Source organism: Cryptomeria japonica, chromosome 3 (assembly GCF_030272615.1).
Source record: "Cryptomeria japonica chromosome 3, Sugi_1.0, whole genome shotgun sequence".
NCBI classification, from domain to species: Eukaryota; Viridiplantae; Streptophyta; class Pinopsida; order Cupressales; family Cupressaceae; genus Cryptomeria; species Cryptomeria japonica.
Window position 1 is genome coordinate 956,320,864 of NC_081407.1, and position 21,183 is coordinate 956,342,046.

At 34.8% G+C, this 21,183-nt stretch overlaps 1 protein-coding gene across 1 annotated transcript; it reads left to right on the plus strand.

Moving 5' to 3' along the window:
• Positions 1 to 3,640: 3,640 nt before the first annotated feature.
• Positions 3,641 to 5,720, plus strand: LOC131035604 (BTB/POZ domain-containing protein At2g24240). Its single transcript, XM_057967338.2, has 2 exons — positions 3,641 to 4,704; positions 4,840 to 5,720. The coding sequence occupies exons 1-2, from the start codon at positions 3,946 to 3,948 to the stop codon at positions 5,449 to 5,451; spliced, it is 1,371 nt and encodes a 456-aa protein (XP_057823321.2). The 5' UTR covers positions 3,641 to 3,945; the 3' UTR covers positions 5,452 to 5,720.
• Positions 5,721 to 21,183: the final 15,463 nt, after the last annotated feature.

Here is a 21,183-nt window from a genome sequence, read left to right on the forward strand (position 1 = left end):
ATGCTAACATAATTCGTACCAACTTTTAGGGATACCACAAAAACTTAGCATTTACCCATAAACAATCTTCACAAGATAGGGATCTAATTAAACCAAATTAAAATAAAATCAATTTCTATTCCCATATGTTAATAAAAATGTGATATTGATCATCATGAAAAATTTGAGAGATTTGTTCTTAAATAATATTTATAATATAGTGCAATGTAGAAGAGATACATGTGATTGTGAATATAAGCTAATTATTTATAGCTAGTCAATATCCTAGTTTTAAGCTTCAAATTTGTTCAATAATTATGTTAGTATAATCAAGACAAACAAATACCTTGACAAAGATTAGTGTAGGAGAATAGGAAACATGCTAGGATACATCTTCATACTTCCACTCTAAATTTCACAAGCGACATTTTCAACCAAGATATTATGTGGATAGTATCTAGTTTAACACTTCTTTGATAATACATATAGCTCTTAAATTTAAGAAAAAATGTATGTAATTAAAAGATTGTTTCGATTTTATTTGGTTAAATATGCTTATCTTTAATTTTTCTTAAATCTAACCATCAAAAATTTATTTGAAAATGTCAAATCTACCTCTTTGTACATAGCTTGGGTTTCTTCAAATTTAATTTAGAGTCCATACAATGTCCCTTATTATGAAATATGTTTCCGAATTTTTTCAGGCATTACAATTATGAGATCCATTATGAGTTAGATTATTCTAATGCACATTCTATAGTGAAATAGGTCAAACTCTCCTCTTGTCCATTCTAAGGTATTTGTAATTAAAAAGTTACTCATTTATGAAACTTATACTTTTTTCTTATCCTCCAAACATATATGTTTTCTTAAGGTTGTAGAACTAAAGAGTTAGAATTTAATTGTCGAATATCTAATAGTAGTAAGATTTCTTGTTACATTTAACAAGTATATAAAGTATTTATCACTAGTTCATTTTTAAAAAAATAAAAAAATAAAAGTATATATGAAAATATGCACTCAAATGGTATATGATGGAGATCGGAAGTTACATCAATAAATCAATTGGAAACCCAAGTCAAGATTCCGTTTAGCAAGGCCCAATAAGACATTGTAGGGGATACTTGTGAAATTAGAAAGGAATTGAATAAGTTGAAATGCAAATTGTTTCTAGTAACAAGAAATTAAAAACTCCATCATGATTCTTTGAAAAACGTAATCTAGCTTAATAGGACTGGAATATAGAACTCTATTGTTAGTATTGCTATATTCTAAGGTAACATATTGAAAAGGAAGGAGAGTATATTATTGAATCTATGTCTAGCAAAAGAATTATAAGCCAAAGGAGAAACAATATGAATGTCTTGGTTGAGATTAACATAGATTTTATTGATGACCATCCAAATTTCATAAGAAAGGAATAAAAATCAGTTGAAACATTAAATCCTCACTCTTCTTAAAAATATACTTTCTCATTGTCCCTTCATTATATATATTTTATTTATTTAATATCTCTTATTCCTAATTTATAATCTTGTTACAAAATTACACTTTTATTAATCCCTATTTTTAATTTAATAGAATCTAAAAACACTACACAAATTGAAACCTTAACAAACCCTTTTATACTATTTTATTACCATTCTTAAAAGAAAATACATTATCTATGAATTGCTCTCATCCAAATGACTTGTAAGTGTCCTTAATAGCTATCCAAAACGGTCATTGAGTGACTTTTAAGTTAGTCAAAATATTTCTTTTTTTCTTTTGCTTTTGTCATTTTCTAAATAATTATCTTAATTATTCCTTAAATCGATTTTATTCTTCACATTTCGACCACACATACACTAATTTTGTAAGATGTGCAAGGGAGAATAATTTGTTATTATACAATCAAAGTCATGCCATCTCTCACTTTCAATAGTGGATTACACATCATGTATATTATTGATGACTCATAATTTCCTTGGAAACGTCTAACTATATTATATTTTTGAAAAATTATATATTAATAATCACTATTTAAAATACAATGACCAATGCTTGGAGTTGAAGGTGGTTTGGGATAAGAAATAATTCTAGAAGGCAGATTTCATATTATAATAGTAAAAGATTATGAAAATTTTCTTTAATTGTGGATAAATATATGATGATTTGAAATAATATTCCTTGTTTTAAGATTAAAGTTTTTGTGATCTTTGTTGGAAGAGTTGCTAATTGGGATTGTACACCAAGACTTAAATTCAAAGTAGTTGTTACATTTTATTTTAAAGCTTTAATGAATGTGGATAGTTGTAAAAAAATATTGGAGAAAAGATTATGTATGATTATTTCTATTGGTATAAATTAGAGACTCGAGTAGGTCTAAAATTAAGATTTGATTTTGTTCACATTTTAAAAATATAATACTAAACATCTAAAAGTATTGGAACTTTTAGTTACTTGATATAAGAGCACAAGTCTTTAGACAAAAATCTCTTTGGCTAAGAGCCAAGGACTAAGAGATATTTATTTTACCAAATTTGCTTAGAGCATGATCCTAGCCTCATTGTTTATAATGTCAAATTAATATTCAAATAATTATACTGAATAATTCTTATTTGCAATTGTAGTTGCAACTATTATGTAATAAGAATGTAAAGTTTAGTCATAGTAAATTAGTTCATCAGTTTATTAAATGATTTTATATTGATCTCTCTTTTAACCCTATAATAGCTAAGTTATAGTTCTCGGTAATCTAGCTTTCCCTTTCAACTATCTATTAATAACTTTTATTCTTTCAGTGAAGTAATTTATATCATCCACTGAAAAAAACTTATAACCACTTGATACTAAAGCACAAGCCTTTAGGCTGAAACCTCTTCAACCAAGAGCCAAGGACTAAGGGGTATCTATTCTACCAAATTCACCTAAAGAACGATCCCAACCCTATACCTTATGATGGCGAGGCTTTACACTCAACAAGACTTGATCCCTAGTGGGCTTATTCATAACCATTCAACTTTACCTTTAGGTTGAAACCTCTTCGGCTAGGACTAACAGGTATCTATTATGCCAAATTGCCTTGAAGCACGATCCCAACCTTATCCCTTATGATGATGAGGTCTTGCACTCAACAAGACTTGATCCTTGGTGGGCTTATTCATAACCATTCAACTTCACCTTTAGGCTAAAACCTCTTCGGCTAAGAGCCAATGACTAAAGGGTATCTATTCTACCAAATTCCCCTGAAGCAAGATTCCAACCTCATCTCTTATGATGTTGAGGCCTTGCACTCAACAAGACTTGATCCCAAGTGGACCCATTCAAAACTATTCAACTTCACCAACAAACCAAAGACCTATTAACATAGCTTTCATTGTTGTAACTATTTTTTCTAATCCAAATAAAAAGCAACTCCCATTCTCGATTTGTGAAGACTTGTTGAAATGGTCATAGATGTGACGATGACTTAGGTAAGAAACTACTTCCATGTAGGCTAATGAAAATGAAATCCATCTCCCAACCAACTTAATGTTTCCTTAGTAAGAGGGCGATAGGGACAGGTAAACAAACCCTCAACCCAAGCAAACAGAAATCTCCAAGATGACCAGTCGACAAGCAAGAAAACCCCAAATTAACACAATAAAACATCTCTGGGCCTGCAGGGATACCGTGTCGCTTGCGGCAGCCTGCTTAAATTAGACGGCAACGGGTACCTCCTAGTACGTATGAACGCAACACCCCAAGTTTCGGACATTTTTTTCAAATCATCGACCACCAGTAATTCAAACGGAAACTACGGAACCGTTTCTTATATATTATTCCACCCTGCACTGCGGGTTTCCTATTTTTTATTCCCCTAGTCCTCGATTCGTCAGGCATCTGGCGTCCCCCATGATTTATAATAGCTGAGGAGTTTTTCAGTTTCAAGATCTGTGAAAAGATTTTGCCTTTTTTTCCCTTCTTTCTTTCCTTATTGGAGAGATGGGGAGGGGAAGAGGAACAGTGGCAGACAAGGTTACATTAAATGTTGGGGGAAAGCGGTTCGAGACGAGCCGGGCAACGATTGCCCGGGCGGGGCGAGAGTCGATGCTGGGGGCAATGATTCATCCCGATTGGAATTTTTCAGATCAACAGGGCCAGGGACATGGGGGCGAAGAATATTTTATTGATCGAAATCCGGCCTATTTTGCCCCTCTTTTGGATTTCCTTCGTACAGGGGAGCTTCATATTCCTCCAAACATGTCGGAAAAGGCGCTGTACAGAGAAGCCCTGTATTACGGCCTGATTGACAGCATTCATATGACCCGATGGGGTCGTCTGGACGGGAACAGAGTCGAACTCGCGACCTCTGTACGGGGTCGGGCCACGGGGGACGCCGCGGCGATTCGAGCCGACGGTCACGGCGGGTGTTGCGTGGCTCATGGCAGCATGGTTCATGTCTATGACTGGACAATGGAGGAATTGCCCCCGCTTTCTCTGCACTACAATGCCGTCAACGATGTGGGCTTTCTCGACCCGCAGCGCCTCGTCATCACCACCTGTGCCAGCGTGGACAAGCCCGGGCGAGGAGGCATGGCGTCCTTCAATACGCGGACGGGCAAAATGCAGCATAAATTCGAGCTCTGTGATTCGGGACACCAGGTCAATTTCAGGGCAGGGGCGCTCTGTAGCGGCGATGGACACGTGTACGCCAGCTGTAGGGGTCGCAGCGATGAGCACGGGTTGGGGGTCTGGGATCAGGTATCCACTCTCGTTTGTAGTGCAGTTAGGTACTTTGCGCGAGGAGTATAAGATAATCTCGTATTGCTCTAACATTTATATACAGATTTTTGGCATAGTGGACTACACAAGACCCTTCCCTTTCTTTTTTTTCAGGTCACTGGCCAACAACTGGACTTCTTCTGCGAGGCTCTTGGAGACGCTGGAAAGTTACAGTGGCTCTCGACCGGCCGGTTGCTCGCTGTTTCGACGCTTTTTCCCCGGAGTGACCGTGGCCACGTCAGCCTCGTCGATTTCCGGTGCCGTAGCGTGGTCTGGTCGTGGACTGAGCAGCACCAGGCCGATAAGATTGTGCTGGACAACGTTGCTCTCGAGGACTACGCTACGATTTGCGTGGTCAATCAGTTTGATCACATTGGGTTTATTGATATGAGAATTAACGGGCAGCAGGGGCAGCAGGGGCACGTTAAGTGGAGCCACCGGAATCGGCCGGGCAACGCTTCGAATGTTGAGGAGAAGTGCTATTCGAAGCTCGCAGCTTGCGGATCGCAGCTTTTTTCAACCAGTAATGGCGGCGTTAATGTCTTGTGTGGGCCCGATTGGGTGCTCACCTCGCAGCTGCGCAACAAAGGCGGCGGTGGCGGCGGGGGCGAGATCTCGGATATCGCCGTCGGTGGAGATCGGCTCTTTGTTTTGCACAATGAGGAGAATTTGTTCGATGTCTGGGAAACTCCCAACCTCGTTAATGCCTGCTATGACGACGCTTAGCTTAGCTGGTTTTTCTTGGTTTTGAGAGATTTTAAAGAATTTCACTGTACAACAACGGGGGTCAAGAGATTTTGGCTTGGGCAAAAATAGGGTTTTTTTTGGGTTTTTTTGGGTTTTTTAAATTTTGACAGGGTCGCAGTCCGTGGCAGTGTGAGATAGGGAAATGCCCATCTGTGACTGCGTTTAGAGAAAATACTAATTATTATCATTATCTGTAATGTGAATCTTCTGACTTGCAAATATGAATTCATGGTTGTAATTATTAATTATTAATGGTTGTTTAATAGCATTATTGCCTTGGTCTTACGGCATTCAACTGTACTCTGCCCTGCCCTGCCCTTTTTGTTGTTACGTATGGTCCGTGGAATTCATTGATAGGTAACTGTAGAAGCTGCTGAGTCAGAGTTTCTTGTTGTTCACGCGCCGTACACTTACTTGATCTCTGCGTCATCCATGGAAGAGTGTGAACTCAGTCCAAATTCAGAGGCATATGATGAAGAAGAAAATGCGTCTACGCGGAAACGAGCCAGCCTTTCGTCTCTTCCAACGAATTCACAAGAATCATTCAATCCACTACTAGGTAGATTAAGTCAAAATTTTCAATTGTGACAGAGATAGTTGAACAAAATTATATGTAACGGATAATGATATTTAGCTTTACAAACAAACTAGCACTTGCATCGTGAATAGGTTGTCACGAGGTATCGATAGTAAAATCGAAGATGTGGTGTGGAGTGGTTTTGTAGTGTTTTATAGGGAAAGGAGTCAATAGTGGACATAGAATTAATAATCGTCATTTTTTGTCAACCTCACCTCGTGTCAGTAGATATGGTAGGAGCCAAAAAAAAGGGTAATGGAAGGTTTATTAATAAATATCACATATACCAATAGTAGATAATTTTTTAGCTTTTTTGACTATAATTAGTCCACTACTGGGTCATTTGTGCACCACTACTGGGTCATTTGTGCACCACTATCGGCTATTTTGAGTTATCTACTATTGGTGCAAAGATGATTATGTATTGGACCACACTTTGAAATTTGTACTTTTTGACCTTTGTGCACATAACAAATTCCACAACGTGCATCGTTACTACCCACAAGTCAAAACAATAGCTTTAAGCGGTTAAGTCGCATACAAAGAGAACAAAAAAAAAACATTGAAATTGGATTAACTGTTTAGGAGCTCCAGATGTGCGAAGTAAGCTATGTCCACTACTGGCTCCTAGATGCCCGAAGTTAGCTATGTCCACTACTGGCTCCTAGATGCGCGAAGTTAGCTATGTCCACTACTGGCTCCTTTCCCGCGAAAGTTTTTTTGGCGGTGGTAAAGAAGTTTTTGACATGAGACAATTTTATTGATCGTGGGAAGCCTATCGGCTAATTATGTCAGATGTACTTTTGATATTGGGTGTTAAAATCTAAATCTATTGTTTTGGTATAGAAAAATAGGTAATTTGGATCTACTTTTGTCTTTTAAATCTTGTATAGAAATACGACCTATTTTTCTTGACTTTTAGGCTTTAGGTTGTATCCATATATGTGTAGTTCTTTCTTATGGTACATTGATTTAATCTTACTAGTTATGCATTTTGTTCTTTAGTGGTCTAGTTCTTTCTAATTATGAAGTACCAACGGTGTTTACAAACACATAAGGGATATTATTTTATTGCAAGGGTGTTGTTCTCCTAGGTTTACTTATAGATGATCAAAGAAAACAATCTTCAAACATGTAGATGTTATAGAATGATGATGTATACTTGTATTTATTTTAATGCTCGAACTTAAGTGTTGCTACAATGAATTTATATTCTTTCTTATGGTATATTGATTTGATCTTGCTAGTTGTGCATTTTTTTTCTTTAGTTTGTTTCATAGTCTAGTCCTTTCTAATTATGAAGGACTAGTGGTGTTTAGGAACACCTAAGGGATATCATTGAATTGCAAGGGTTGTGTTCTCCAAGGTTGACATATAGATGATCAAAGAAAACAATCTTTGAACATATAGATGCTATAGAATTTCATCAAGGAAAAATAATCTTCAAACATATAAATGATGCATACTTGTATGTTATGTAGTCTAGTTCTTCATGCCTCGAGTTGGCATAGACAAAAGTGATTATTTTGTTCAAGTGCTGGTCCCCACACACTTTTAATCTCATTAATCCAACAACTCGCAAAGATCATTTGATTACTTGATGCTCTTGGTAGTGGTGGATTTTACTAGTCATCTATCTCAAGATCTAATTATCAATAAGGACTCATAAGGGAAACAACACTTTATCACTTTCGATATCTACCATCAAGGTCAATTTTGTTCAATGGTGTTGACCCTCCTTGATTATGTGTTTTCATCTACAATGCATAGTGATAGATATCAATTTCTAATGTTGCAATTTTATTGGTTGGTAAGAGCTAAGGGAAGGAAGGGGGAAATCGGCCACTTGATGGACTACAATCAATGACCAAGGATTCTTGGGGAGACATCACCTAACTAGAAAGAAAAATGTAATTTATACATTCATCTAGCTCAACTTTCCATAGTCCTCCAAGATTATATGTTAAAGGGAATTGAATGTAGAGGTTTGCCAAGATTGGATTCTAGTGATTGAATCCCCACCAAGGAATTCAAGATTTGTCTACTTTAAAATTTAGGACATATCAATAGAAGATCATATTGTGGAGATTCAATCATTAGTGGCATATAGTTGAAGATCCAACTATTTGTCTTGCAAGATTGGATATGTGGTCCCTACAACAATTTCATATATTTGTGAACAATTCCATGCACATAATCAAGGACAATTAATTGATTTTATAGGGTTGGATCTTTAATCCAATGATATTTGTAGGTTTAAAATCTAGCACATTCACATTCAATTGTGTCGTCTCTCCTAACCTTCTCCTCCTCTCTCTATTCTCCATGTATAAGTAAGATACCATGTATGGATCAAGATTTAATTTTTTTATGTGTACTTATACTTGAGCCTAATTTGTAAATCACATACAAGTTCTTTTCTATCTATTAAGTCTAGAAATCTAGACCTTGATTTATGTGTCTAGGGTTTCAATTCTTTTCTTCCATGCAAATCACATTTTTTCATGAGTATTAATATAATAAGTTGCGACTAAAACATTTTGATCTTATTATCATGTTATTGTATGGATGTATGTTCTATACTACTAGAAATGTGGTTAGCTTGGTCATATGTTGACAATTGATTCATGTGCCTAATTTTATTTCAACAATAGGTAGAGGGAACATTCTTTTCTTGGTGCATTTCCCTTTTAGACCAGGGTTTAATTCGTTGCATTCTCTTCATTCTTCATTTTTCCTAGCAAGTGAACTAGTAGTAACCTTATTTAATAGATCTTACAAGTAGCTTGTCTTTCAATGCTAGAGGCTATATGTGAGGCAAGTCCCACATTCATATGCTCCCCTTTGTTGCACTCTATGCATAATGTGGGCATATGGTCCACTTGGCTTTTACATTAGGTAGTTGTGAGATCTACGTGCTAACAATTATTGGCACACCTAATGAGACTACATTCCATTTTCATCAAGAATGGTCTAACTTTGATCTAGAATGGGAAGACAACTTTAGTTTTCAAGCAAAGTTATAGAGCTAGGGAAATAAAGATAAATGTATTTTCAATGGTAAGCTTGTAATGCATAAGTGTTCTTCTAATTCGAGGGCCAAGATGAAACAAATACATGATAAAAATGTGAGCCACAATATTGTTATTTATTCATCAAAGGTGCATGATACTTAACTATAGAGAATTTTGCAAGAAAGAAAACTCTCATGATTAGAGAAGATACATGTCCATGCAATTAACCATAGACAACCTAGGAGTACAACCTAAATCTTAATTGTAGGACAAAAATAACTCTAGGTAGTTTGCACTACCTTACAAAACGCATAGAGAGTTGGATTTGCACAATAGACCATTAGCTAAGCCTTCCATGATATTTTGTCAAGTTTCATGAGTGTGTAATGCATTTTCCATGTGGCAAGTATTGTGGTAGATGTCAAAATTGTATGGTGCTAGTTGAAAGTTTGAACAGTGTGGCACATAGTGTCATATTTGTATAGTGTCGATAGAAAGTCCTAATTATGTGGCATTGGTTGTAGCCACATGTTGGGTGTCTATGGGGTCAAATTGATTGCATTAGTGCATACGTATGTGCTCCCATGCAAGTTGTACAAAATATGGAAAGGTGTGAATAAGAAGTCAGTAAACCTATTGTAGAAGCTAATATAAGACTCCTTGGATGGTATGTAGTTGTGGCCTTGCATGATGCAATTAAGTGATGCACACATAAACTTGTGTTGAGTAGTGCATAACTATTTGTAGTTAATGCCTGCATAGATGTATAAAAAACTGTATTGCAAGAAGATTCATCTTTATATGATGCATGTTGGTACTATATGAGAATACAAGGAAAATTTCACACCACGAGATGACATCTATTGAGTTGATGGATATGAATTTATGATGTGGAAACTTGTTCTCAAATCATTTTCCCTTTCTTTAATTTAATGGTCTTCATTGAATTCTAATGTGTGAGATAAAGATGATATGTTATTGATAACCAAAATAGCTAGCATAGTTACAAGATTGAGAAATAAAGAAGATTAAAACCTCATCCTACTACTACATATGCTATAACCTTTTAAAAAACTATTGAACTAACAACCTTCCTACCTTTTTTTTTTTTCATAAAATTCACAATCACCATCAACTAGTTAGTAATTAATGGTTAGCCAACCATCTCATCTTTCTTTTGATTTTTTATTACCTTGTCACTACAAACCATCTCCACCATAAATGTAAACATTCAATTATCATCCACATAAATGACTTGAATCAACATGAAACCAAGAAGTCTTGTGTGCCTTATCTTAATGCATGCAAGATCATTTCACATTGACTTGAGAGCCAATGCTTTAAAATGAAATTTGCAATCTATCACATTTAAAGAAAAACCCTAGGTGACTAGTGTGATAAAGAAGAGATGAAAATGCATGTAATCATAGTCATGAAAGACATTTTAGACTATTAGCATCAACACTTGTATGGTTCTATATGATAAAATAATCTTTCATTACAAACATATTGCATCTTCATGCTATCAATCATGCGAGAGTTTGACTAAGGCATGTAGGAAAGTTTGAGACTTCAATCCCTTCATAATATATTCTCAAATGTGTTCATTAATATGAAATTGCGTGATTTTAGATATCATGTGTATAGGTGAATACATGTATAGAAGATGGGATCACACCTACAAAATGCAATCACTATAGCACCCCTACCCGTCATATAAATTTTTTATGATGGTTTTGTCATTCGAATACCTTTCATTTGGTGTTTTAACAAAAATATTACTTGTCAAAAAAAAAAAAATTACCAATAATTTTATATAATTCTTTTATGTTATAATATTTTTATCAAGTAAAATAATATGATTTCTTTTTTTCTTTTAATAAAATAATGCAAATATTGTAATTATTATTTTAAAACATATTATTATATATAATTAAAAATAACTAATTTTATTAATAGAAATTATAATTTTAATAAATATCAAACACATAAAACATATTCTAAAATAATATGTATAAATAGTATAATTTAGAATACGATATATTACTTATAATATTTTTTTACGATTTATTAATAATTTAAATTGCCATATACATTATTAGTCCAAAAATTGTTTGATGTAACGTTTTTCTGTCATTTATTAAATAAAGTAAAAATCACAAGACACCCGTCTTGTCATTTTCAATTTATTTAATAAATGAAAAAAATTGTCACATCAGAACCATTTTGTCTACGAAATAATCATAGACCAAATTTCCAAACCTACCCTCTATAACCTAATCATTACTCTAAACACAACTCATCTTGAACCAAAACGACACCAGAAAATAAGGGAAAAGGGCAGTGGTATACAAGTTTCCCCTTTATAATAATTTAGTAACCGTTCCCTCTTTACCTAACTGTTCTTCACTACACTTGTAAACATAAAATCAATAAAATAATATCCTCCTTGCCTTCTACGCCTATTCATATTCAATTTCACTAACTTTGACTTAAATCACTTTGTCCATTTATTTTAGCCGCTCAAACCGCGTTTTTTATACGTTTTACTCTTTAAAAACGAATTTCATTTAGTCAAATTTGAACTGGGCCAGCTAAATTTTAGCGTAAAGCATTTATAAATAACGACCTGCAAATCTGAGGCATTCGATTTAACATTAACATTAAAATTATCCTTTTAAAATGGTACAGATTGAATAATGATTATTTTTATTTAAAAACATGTATGCAAAGTAGTACTGATGAATAATGATTGACTTGATATTTAAATCATTATATTCTGAAACTGTACAACTGTGCGCTCTGTAAGTTTTTAACCAGTCAAACCAATAACTTTTTTTGATTTAAAATATATTTGATAATCTCGATTAGGCCTGCATATAATTTAGGTAAAATTATATTATTAAGAACATGTCATCAGGAATAAGTTGACGGGTCAAATCCAACCGTCAAATTTGAATTGATGCGTAATTTAAACTCGTACGAGGAATGGTTGTTGATGTCTGGTGATGACCATTTAGCCGTCAATTTTAATGCTCGTTTGTTCTAATATAAAAAATTAATTCATCTTCTTTCCCTGCTTCCCGCTGCGATGTTTTAATTAATTTTGTTTTTAATTTTTAGAGGAGGGAAAGCACGTTGTAATGTTCTTTGAAATTTTTTTTTTTGCCTTTGCCTGCCCTTTACCTCGATTTGGAATTTGACGGTTACTATGACGGTTATATGGAATTTTTGGGACATTTTGATTCTTTAATAGTATTTCAGTTGACAGTTTTTTAAAAGCATATTTAACAATATTAAATTAGGATGGTTTATTTAATTCTGTAATTTTTTTTATCAAATTTTTTGATTCATATTTCATGAGCTAATAAGTTTAAGTAAAAAAAGTTATATGTTATATGTTTGAATTCTTATAAAATATCATTAAAATATATCTATTGTAAAAAAAATTGTTTAATATATATCAAGAAATTTAAATGAAATATTTTATTTTAAAAGGAAAAATAACTTCTAATATTAAATATGAAAAAAATAATAAATGTTGAATAAGACTATCATCTTTTCTAACAAAAATAACAAAAACCTATCAAATATTTTTAATTGAAAAAAATTATGATTGTTTAGATTCAAATCCTTCCCAACAAAGATTTAAACAAACAAACAACTTATGCCTCAATTCTTGTTAGGTTCCTATAGGAGGTCAACAAAAATATCTCAAAGAACAACTAAAGGCAAGGATACGCATCAAAGTTGAAAACACATATTTAATAAAGATCCTTATCCACCAAGTTTCCTTATTTGGTTTGGATTTGGCTATATTTAAATGGGAAATAGTTAGAAAAGATTGATCAAAAGAAACTTGCGAATAATATAATATTTTTTTAAATGAAATAATGGACAAATAAAATATATGTGGAGGATTTTTACATTATTTTTTCTAAATATAAGTAATATCATAAATTCAAACATTAAATCTCAAAAAATAATCTTGCTTTTGTTATTAAACATTTTTTTTATGGAGGCCATTGGAACAAGAGAACCTCTTTTAGAAACTAATTAAACAAAAGAAATGAAACTTATCACTTATTTGGTGAAAACAAATATTTTTATAATATAAATATTAAAACAAAAATATAAACAAACTAAAAATAAAAATTAATTTAATTTTGTAATTTTTGAATCAAATTTATTGATTCATATTTCTTGGGCTAGTAAGTTCAATTTAAAAGTTATATGTTTGAATTCTTATAAAATATCATAAAAATATAGATTGTAAAAAGATTTGTTAAGTTACAATATAATCATTTCTATACTTTGCAAATTTGTAATAATGTTCTAAAACATACAACATTAAAATACATACTAGCAATCGCACCTTGGTAGCGAAGGGAGAGATATTGGGGTATAGAGAGATGGGGATACAATGAGAGGGGGAGAGATGGATGAATAGAGAGAGGGATATGTGTTTAGAGATAGAGAGATGGAGATAGAGGAGTGACAAAGAGGGAGAAAAATAGATAGAGGGAGAGGGATCAAGATAAAGAGAGAGATAGGGAGGTAGAGAGGGAGAGCTAGAGAGGAAGTGATAGAGAGATAGGGAGGAAGAAGGAGAAATAGTGAGAGATATAAATGGTGAGATAGAGTAACATAAAGGTAGAGATATAAGGAGATATGGAGGGAGAGGGGGAGAGAGATGGAGAGACAAAAAAGATAGAGAAGTAGATCTATAGAAAAATAGATATATAAAAAAATGTCATATAATCTATTTATTTTTCTTGCAAATGATGTTGTTTGTGCAACAAAGGTCTCAATGGAAAAGTGATAGCTTCAATTCTACCATTCATCCATTTATAGGGTTCCAAACATGACTAAAATAAAACCTTTAAACTACAAAGATAATTAGGCTCCATTAATAATAGGCTCAAGTTGTTTGCAATGAGGATAGAGGGAGAGAGAAGGAGATATATGAATAGAGAGAGAGAGAGGAGGGGCTTAAGGAGATAAAGATAAAGAGGAAGATAGACATTAATATGTAAGTGGAGGAGGAGAGGTATATGGAGAGAAGAAGAGGGATAGATAGAGGAGAGAGAGGGACAAATAGAGATGGAAGAGATAAATATATAGAGAGGGAGAGATATGGAGAGAATGAGAGGGGGGAGATAGAAAGATAAAGATAAATATAGGAAGTCATATATAGAGAGAAATAGAGAGCAAGAGAAATATATGTTACAAAGAGATGGAGAGATAGAAGTGTAAAGCGGAAAAATCGAACCCTAGTCGTTCTCCCCTCCCCAACTCCAAGCAGAGAGAAGGGAGAGTCACTAGGGTTGATGGTTTTCACTTAGGGGAGACTTTACATTCAAAAGAGGGGTTGAAACCCACAAGATCGAATCCCACGCAATGCAAGATTGGATTCTATATGAGTTTCAAGGGTTGTGACATCAAGGATACCCTCTTTTGTAAAGAATGTAGATAGAAAGATTGAACTAGGAATGCATGTAAAGTAGGAAAGATTCGCTTATAAACAGAGATAGGGATATGGGATGAAGCTGCGGACCTGGAATTAGCAGTAAAATGTCGAGACGGTGCTGTTCTGCAAATTTGAGCGAAAGTTGACGGGACGATGGCGCCCGGCGTGCACACGGTCCTCCGAAAAATCCGCGAAATGAAGGTGGATTTGTTCGTCTCTACACAAGGATTCCAGATCTTCAATTATAGCCGCGTACCTGCAAACTACACACAGAAAAGAGAGGACGATTGGGGGGTTAGGGATGAGGGGTTTGCCTTTAGGTCAAACTCCAGTTTTGGAATTAACCAAGAAATGAGAATGTTGTAAATGTAAATGTTTGTAATGTAAACAAGTACTGATACCTTGTTGTAAGAATGTTTGTATTCTTACATGCGAAGGTGTAATGTATGTAGCATGTTGTATGTTGTGTGTGATCCCCTCTTCAATGGTTGAATCCTTGTCTTGAATGCAACACTTAGCCTTGAATGGAGATTTAGAATGCTCAATTGCTTGAAGAAATGCTTGAATGTTTGAATATCGTTTCCGCCTTTTTTTCTTTCCTCTAAAATGGGAGAGGAAATGTAGTTTATATACTTGTCAATTAGGGTTGAAAGACTGATTTTCCCGACCTTAGGCCGACTAGGAAATATTATTTTCCAATTTGCAAACTTAAAGACCCGAAGCCCCATAAGAGACCGGGCCCAAAATAGGGTCAGGGACCAGGGCACTGGGCGCCATGGTCCCACCTCCTGGGACAGCAGGGTGCAAGGAGGATCAGGCCAGGGTGCTGAAAAATGCAGTTTTTGGTGTCATGAACAAGTTTCGGGGTCTCCATTCAGGTTTAGTGTTGCGTCGCCATTGTGAAGACCCAAATGCGGTCGAAATTGCAAGTGTCACAAATTTTAGGACGCTACAAGAAGAAGAAATGTGAAGAGATAGAGATAGAGAGGCAAAAAGATGTAGATATAGAGATCTAGGGAGAGGGAAAGGGAGAGAGAGGGAGACATGTCTAGAGATAAAGGGGGGAGAGAGGAAGATAGATGTAGAGATTAAGATAGAGTGAAAGAAGAGGGAGACAAATAAATAGAGAGATAGGGAAGGGGATACATAGGAAATAAAGGGGAGAGTGATAAAAGTAGGGGTAGAGATGAAGGTAGAGAGAAAGAGGAAGAGTGACACCAATTAATAGAGAGACAGAGAGAGGTAGAGGGGGAGATGGAGATATAGAGAGGGAGAGGGAGAGATAGAGAGATATATAGATGGTAAGATAGAGTGACAGTGAGATAGATATATAAAGAGATTTGGGTCTAAGAAGGAAGAGATATAGAGAGATGAAGAGATAGAAAAATAAAAATAAGTATATATATATATATATATATATATATATACCCCAATTTGGAAAAAATGGGGTAACACTACAAATTTTGTCCAATATGTAGTCTATATACTCTATGCATTCTTTTTGAGGTAATTTGTGTCACTTCCCATGCGTGATTTTTCACCTTAGAACCTTCATTTGAAGTTTCTTGGTCTTTTGTGCATCTTGTAAATTCTAAGTGTCTAGGTGCAATTCGGGTTTATAAACCCGAACTACACCATTCCCAGTGCAAATCGGGTTTACAGACCTGAATTGCACCTCCTCCTTGCTTTTCCTTATGCGTTGAACCATGGTGGAGTTCGGGTTCACCAACCCACACTCCACCTCCCTTGCCATCTTTCCTTTCCTTGTGTGGGCAGTGCGTGGTGAGGCCGTAGGCCCACCATGTATTGAACACAGGGGCTTCACTGGCTAGGCAATATTATATCACATGCATTCATATTGCGGGGTTTAATATCCCAAAATGAGGGTACAATATATTGCCTATTGGTGAAAATAGGGGGGTTTTAAATTCAAGCTATGAAAAAATACAATATCTGGCAAAAATAGGGGGGCTTTTAATTCAGGGCGTGTATTGGAAGAGGGTGACAAATAAGTAGTTTAGGGCAATATTTTTTTGAAAATAGGGGGACTCTTTAGTATGCCATGAATGGACGTGCTCTAACGTAGGCTGACTAAGTGAATCCCCTGTGGCACTAGAAGTCATGGCTTGGTGCATGGCGGGTCTACGACCCCGCCACACACCTTGCAATCCTTTGTTGCCATAATCAAAGTTTATGATGGGTTTACAAACCCGCCTTACACCTTATTTTGAGTTTCTTCGCTTCTCAAGTGTATGGTGGGTTTGTAAACCTGCCTTATACTATGATTTACTTTTTAAGGTGTAGGGTAGACTTATAAGTCTGACCTACACTTGGTTTAGATTTTCACCCAATAAGTGTATTTCGGACCTATAGGTTTGACATACACCGATTTTTAGACTTTCCTAAGGTGCAATTTGGGTCTACAAACCCGAAACACACTTGAGAACCACACTTTGCCAAAAAGTGTAATTTGGGTCTATGAACCCAAATTACACCAAACACACACACATAAATTGGGGTCGTAGACCCAATTTACACTTATTCTACCATGATACAATGAGGGTTTTTGTAACCCTGGTGGCGCCATATTCAACACATACATGATCCTCTTTAGTATAAATGATCAACATGGTCGATGAGTTGCTCTTTACAATTGTTAATGCTTTCCCAATCCTATAGTGTTATTCAAATGTCAAAACCTTCTCCATGGAAAAGACAATGAAGTTTAAGAAGCAAGACTCCTATCTACTCTTCCTATCATCCTTGGTGGCATCAAACATTGTGAACACCGGATGAATCTGAAATACAAGCTACCTGGCAACATTATGAAGATTTTTTGAAGAAGGATGATCATAATAAAGACATGTCTCTGGACACTTAGTCATTTGCATGCATCTCTAGTGTAGTGGCATTTTTTAATTTCAATCGATTTCAAGTGTCATTTTGTAATAAGATATCGACACCTCAAGTGTCATTCTATGTATGCTCTAGTACACATGTAGGACTGCACGTGTCTTAAGTCAAACATGACTCTACCTTTGATTTGGTCACAAATTAGTTGTAACTTTCCTAGTTTCATGTTGCACTTCTCCTCTATATATATGAGGGTTATTATTGTAATAAGGATCTTTTTTCCATCTTTGTTTATGCAACAAAACTCTGCCAAAGTGAAGAGCAAATTGAGACTTGGTGTTCATTTTGTAAATTTGCAATTTAATAAAGAAAGAGAGAAGCTTGGCATTCAAACTTTGTTTTGAGTACAATATTTTATGTGGTATGAATGTTGTTATGTCATTTATATCATATGTTCTTGAATTATTAAAGTTGGATATAGTTATTGGTTTTGAATATTAAAGAGTTTTGAGTCTTTACATGTAATGTTTGAGTTCAAAGATATTAAATTTCCACAGTTCATGATGATCATTATGTTGAGTTTCTGGATGCAAATATGATATACATAGTTGAATCCAGAAACTCAACATAATGTTTGAGTTACTTTAAAAATTTAGGAATTGGAAATTAGTTCAGAGAAAGTTGCTTTAAGTCTTTGAGCTTTTACAAGTTATTTCTAGAGTTTTTATTTAAAAAATAAAAAGCAGTCTTTGTGTTTTACGGGTTATCTAGTTAGAGTAGAATATCTTTTAATATATTTGTGAGTCTTTGAGCTAACAATATATTTGGGTTACAGTGGTTGATAGGAGTTTTAGTGCACAAAAGAATCTTTGAGTTCTTGGGTGTATGTAATTCCTGTCCCTAGGTCATTTTCAGAAAAGGGGAAGTAACATAGAACTTTGTTCTTTCATGGACACTTTACTTCCCAGGTAGATTAGTTTAATATTATTTCAAGTTTTCAAGTTGTTTCAGTTAAGGAAAAATATGTTCTTAAAAGAGAATTAGATGTAACTGGTCATGAAATAAGAGAATTAAGATGTTATTGTACCTTGGGTTAGTGAAAAGTTAGCAAGTAGATAAAATAGAAAGTAATTGCAGTAGAAAGGGGGAGCCTTCCCTTATAATTACACTAATACATTTGGACTAGATTTTCGACTGAGGTTTCCGATGGAGAAGGTATATTGTGGCCAAATTTAATTTTTTTTGAAAAAATGCCTACATTATTCGTAATTCCAACGGAAATTTCCCATTTGGTTTTAACGAATAAGGCATTAGCAATAAGAATTTTCTTTTTTTCAAAAAAGTGCTCGAGTTCATCGTAATTCTGACGACAACGGCCATTACAAAATAAAAAAAGAGGCAGGGAATTCATTTGTGAATTGCAATCCTGCGTAGGCGTCCGTGGTGACTTCAACCCCCAAGAACATCAAACCCGCGTCGAAGGCAATCCCGCACAGGAGGTAGATTCAAATTGCCCTAGTTTTTAATTTCATGTTGCAAAAAATATACATGTGGTGGTTAATTGTCCTAGTTTAATCTCGTAAAACCATAGAACTATGATTGAGGAGTGAGCGTTCAATTTTGTAGTAGCAATTCCTTCCTCCCGTATACGCACGTGTTGATTGTTCACATGAGATCACATCGCTTTGCGGCATCGTATCAAACAATTCACGAGCCTTGTCCATGTTTCCACATTTTGCATTCATGTCAATCAGGGCATTTGCAATTACAACACCTAACAAAATTCCTCTATCCATTATGCTTTGATGGATGTCCATACCCTGTTCCAAAGCTCCCATTTTTGCACAGGCAGGGAGGATGCTGGCAAAGGTTGTGGAATTTGGCTTTATGCCTTCCAATTTCATTTGCTTAAAAGTGTCTAAAGCCTTTTCGACAAATCCATTTTGTGCATATCCAACAATCATTGCAGTCCACGAGACAACATTTCTTTCAGGCATTCTATCAAACCATTCACTTGCCTTGTCTATGCTTCCACATTTTGCATACATGTCTACCAGGGCAGTTACAACTACAACATCTGACAAAATTTCTCTATCCTTTATGCTTCGATGAATGTCCATACCCTATTCCAAATCTCCCATTTTGGCATAGGCAGGGAGGATAGTAGCAATGGTCGTGGAATTTGGCTTTACACCTGCCGATTGCATTTGCTTGAAAGTTTCTAAAGCCTTCTCAACAAAATCCATTTTATGCAGTTGCAACTACATCTGACAAAATTCCTCTGTCTTTTATGCTTTGATGGATGTCCACAACCTGTTCCAAAGCTCCCATTTGGCACAGGCTGGGAGTACGCTGGCAAACGTAACTAAAGAAATGCAATGATCAGCTCCAAAGACATCAAACCACTACTAACAAAACCGAGAGTCTAAAATATGATAGGGAATAGTGTGAGCTGTCCTGAAATAAAATATTTTATTTTCAATTTCAACTAAAACATAATTACTCAGCCATTTAATGTTATTAATAAGTGTTTAATTTATGAAAGAGATAAATGGTTGGCCACAAGTACATGAGTTAGTAAATGCACACAAATAAGTGAATTTGATATTCAAAACTATCTACAATGAATTCAATTCTTGTCCATTAGTCATTTATGTTTGCAATAAGCACCTTTCTTTGTTTTTCTCAATCTTTATTCATAGTTATGTGCATATTTCACATTCTATAATTAGGATATCAATTGCTATGGCTGAACACTAGCATGATGTTTGTGTTGTGGTATAGATGCGTGGAAACATAATTATGGGATTGTTATATTATAGAGATCATAAATCTAGATATCACATATTAGTTCTAGCTCTTCTTGGATTGAGTCTAAAGTTGACATACAGTCATAAAGCCATTATTAGCAGATCTATCCATTTCTAGTAAAGACAACTGAGAAAGTCATTTTGATATTGAGAGTTTCTTATCTGTTTACCTATTGATCATTATTAAGCCATAATATTTAGGTCTATTTATCTCTCTTGCAAAACCTCTGCAAGTGTCCTAGATTGTCCCTACTACTCACTCTTCAATGAATTAGTGGAGTTCTAAAGATTTGTTGCACAAGATGGTGTTGAATGTATCAACAAGGCTAGCATGGAAGGCATGTTCAAGCTTCCACTTGTACAACTTACAACAAATGATTTGTTGATAGAAGAAATTCTTGAAATAGGAATACAATCGAAAGACAAGTAAGTACATACAAACCTCCTCAGTTGAAAGTAAAATTTGTGCATAAAAAGAGTACATTGAATCCCAATCCATAAACACAATAGAGATACCGATGGAGACTTAATTGGATGTAGCATGTCGCACCAAAGTTGTTAGAGTATGCTAAGCTAGTACATAATGTTTCCTAAAGCCACATTAGTATTTTACCCAGATCATTATCTACCAAAACTAACTATAGTAATCTTTTTGAGGATTCATTTCATGGTGCTAGATCTTCATTTAGTTCCACTTCTTGTTGGAGAAAAGAACAGTTATTTCTTGAGGTAGATGAATATCACATCAATAAAGGACAAGACCATTTCTAGAATATAACAAATTCTACTCCAACAAAAGATCATGGGGGTTTCACTAGAGATATTGAATAAGAGATAGACTTCTACTGCTGCATTAAAAGCATTGGCATGTTCTTCATTTATTGATGTAAACTCTCTGTGACGCCACCACAACCAACAAAGGTGTAAAAAGTTGTTTGCAATGCATGGATTTTTAGGATTGTCCTTTGAGAAAACAAAATTAAAGTA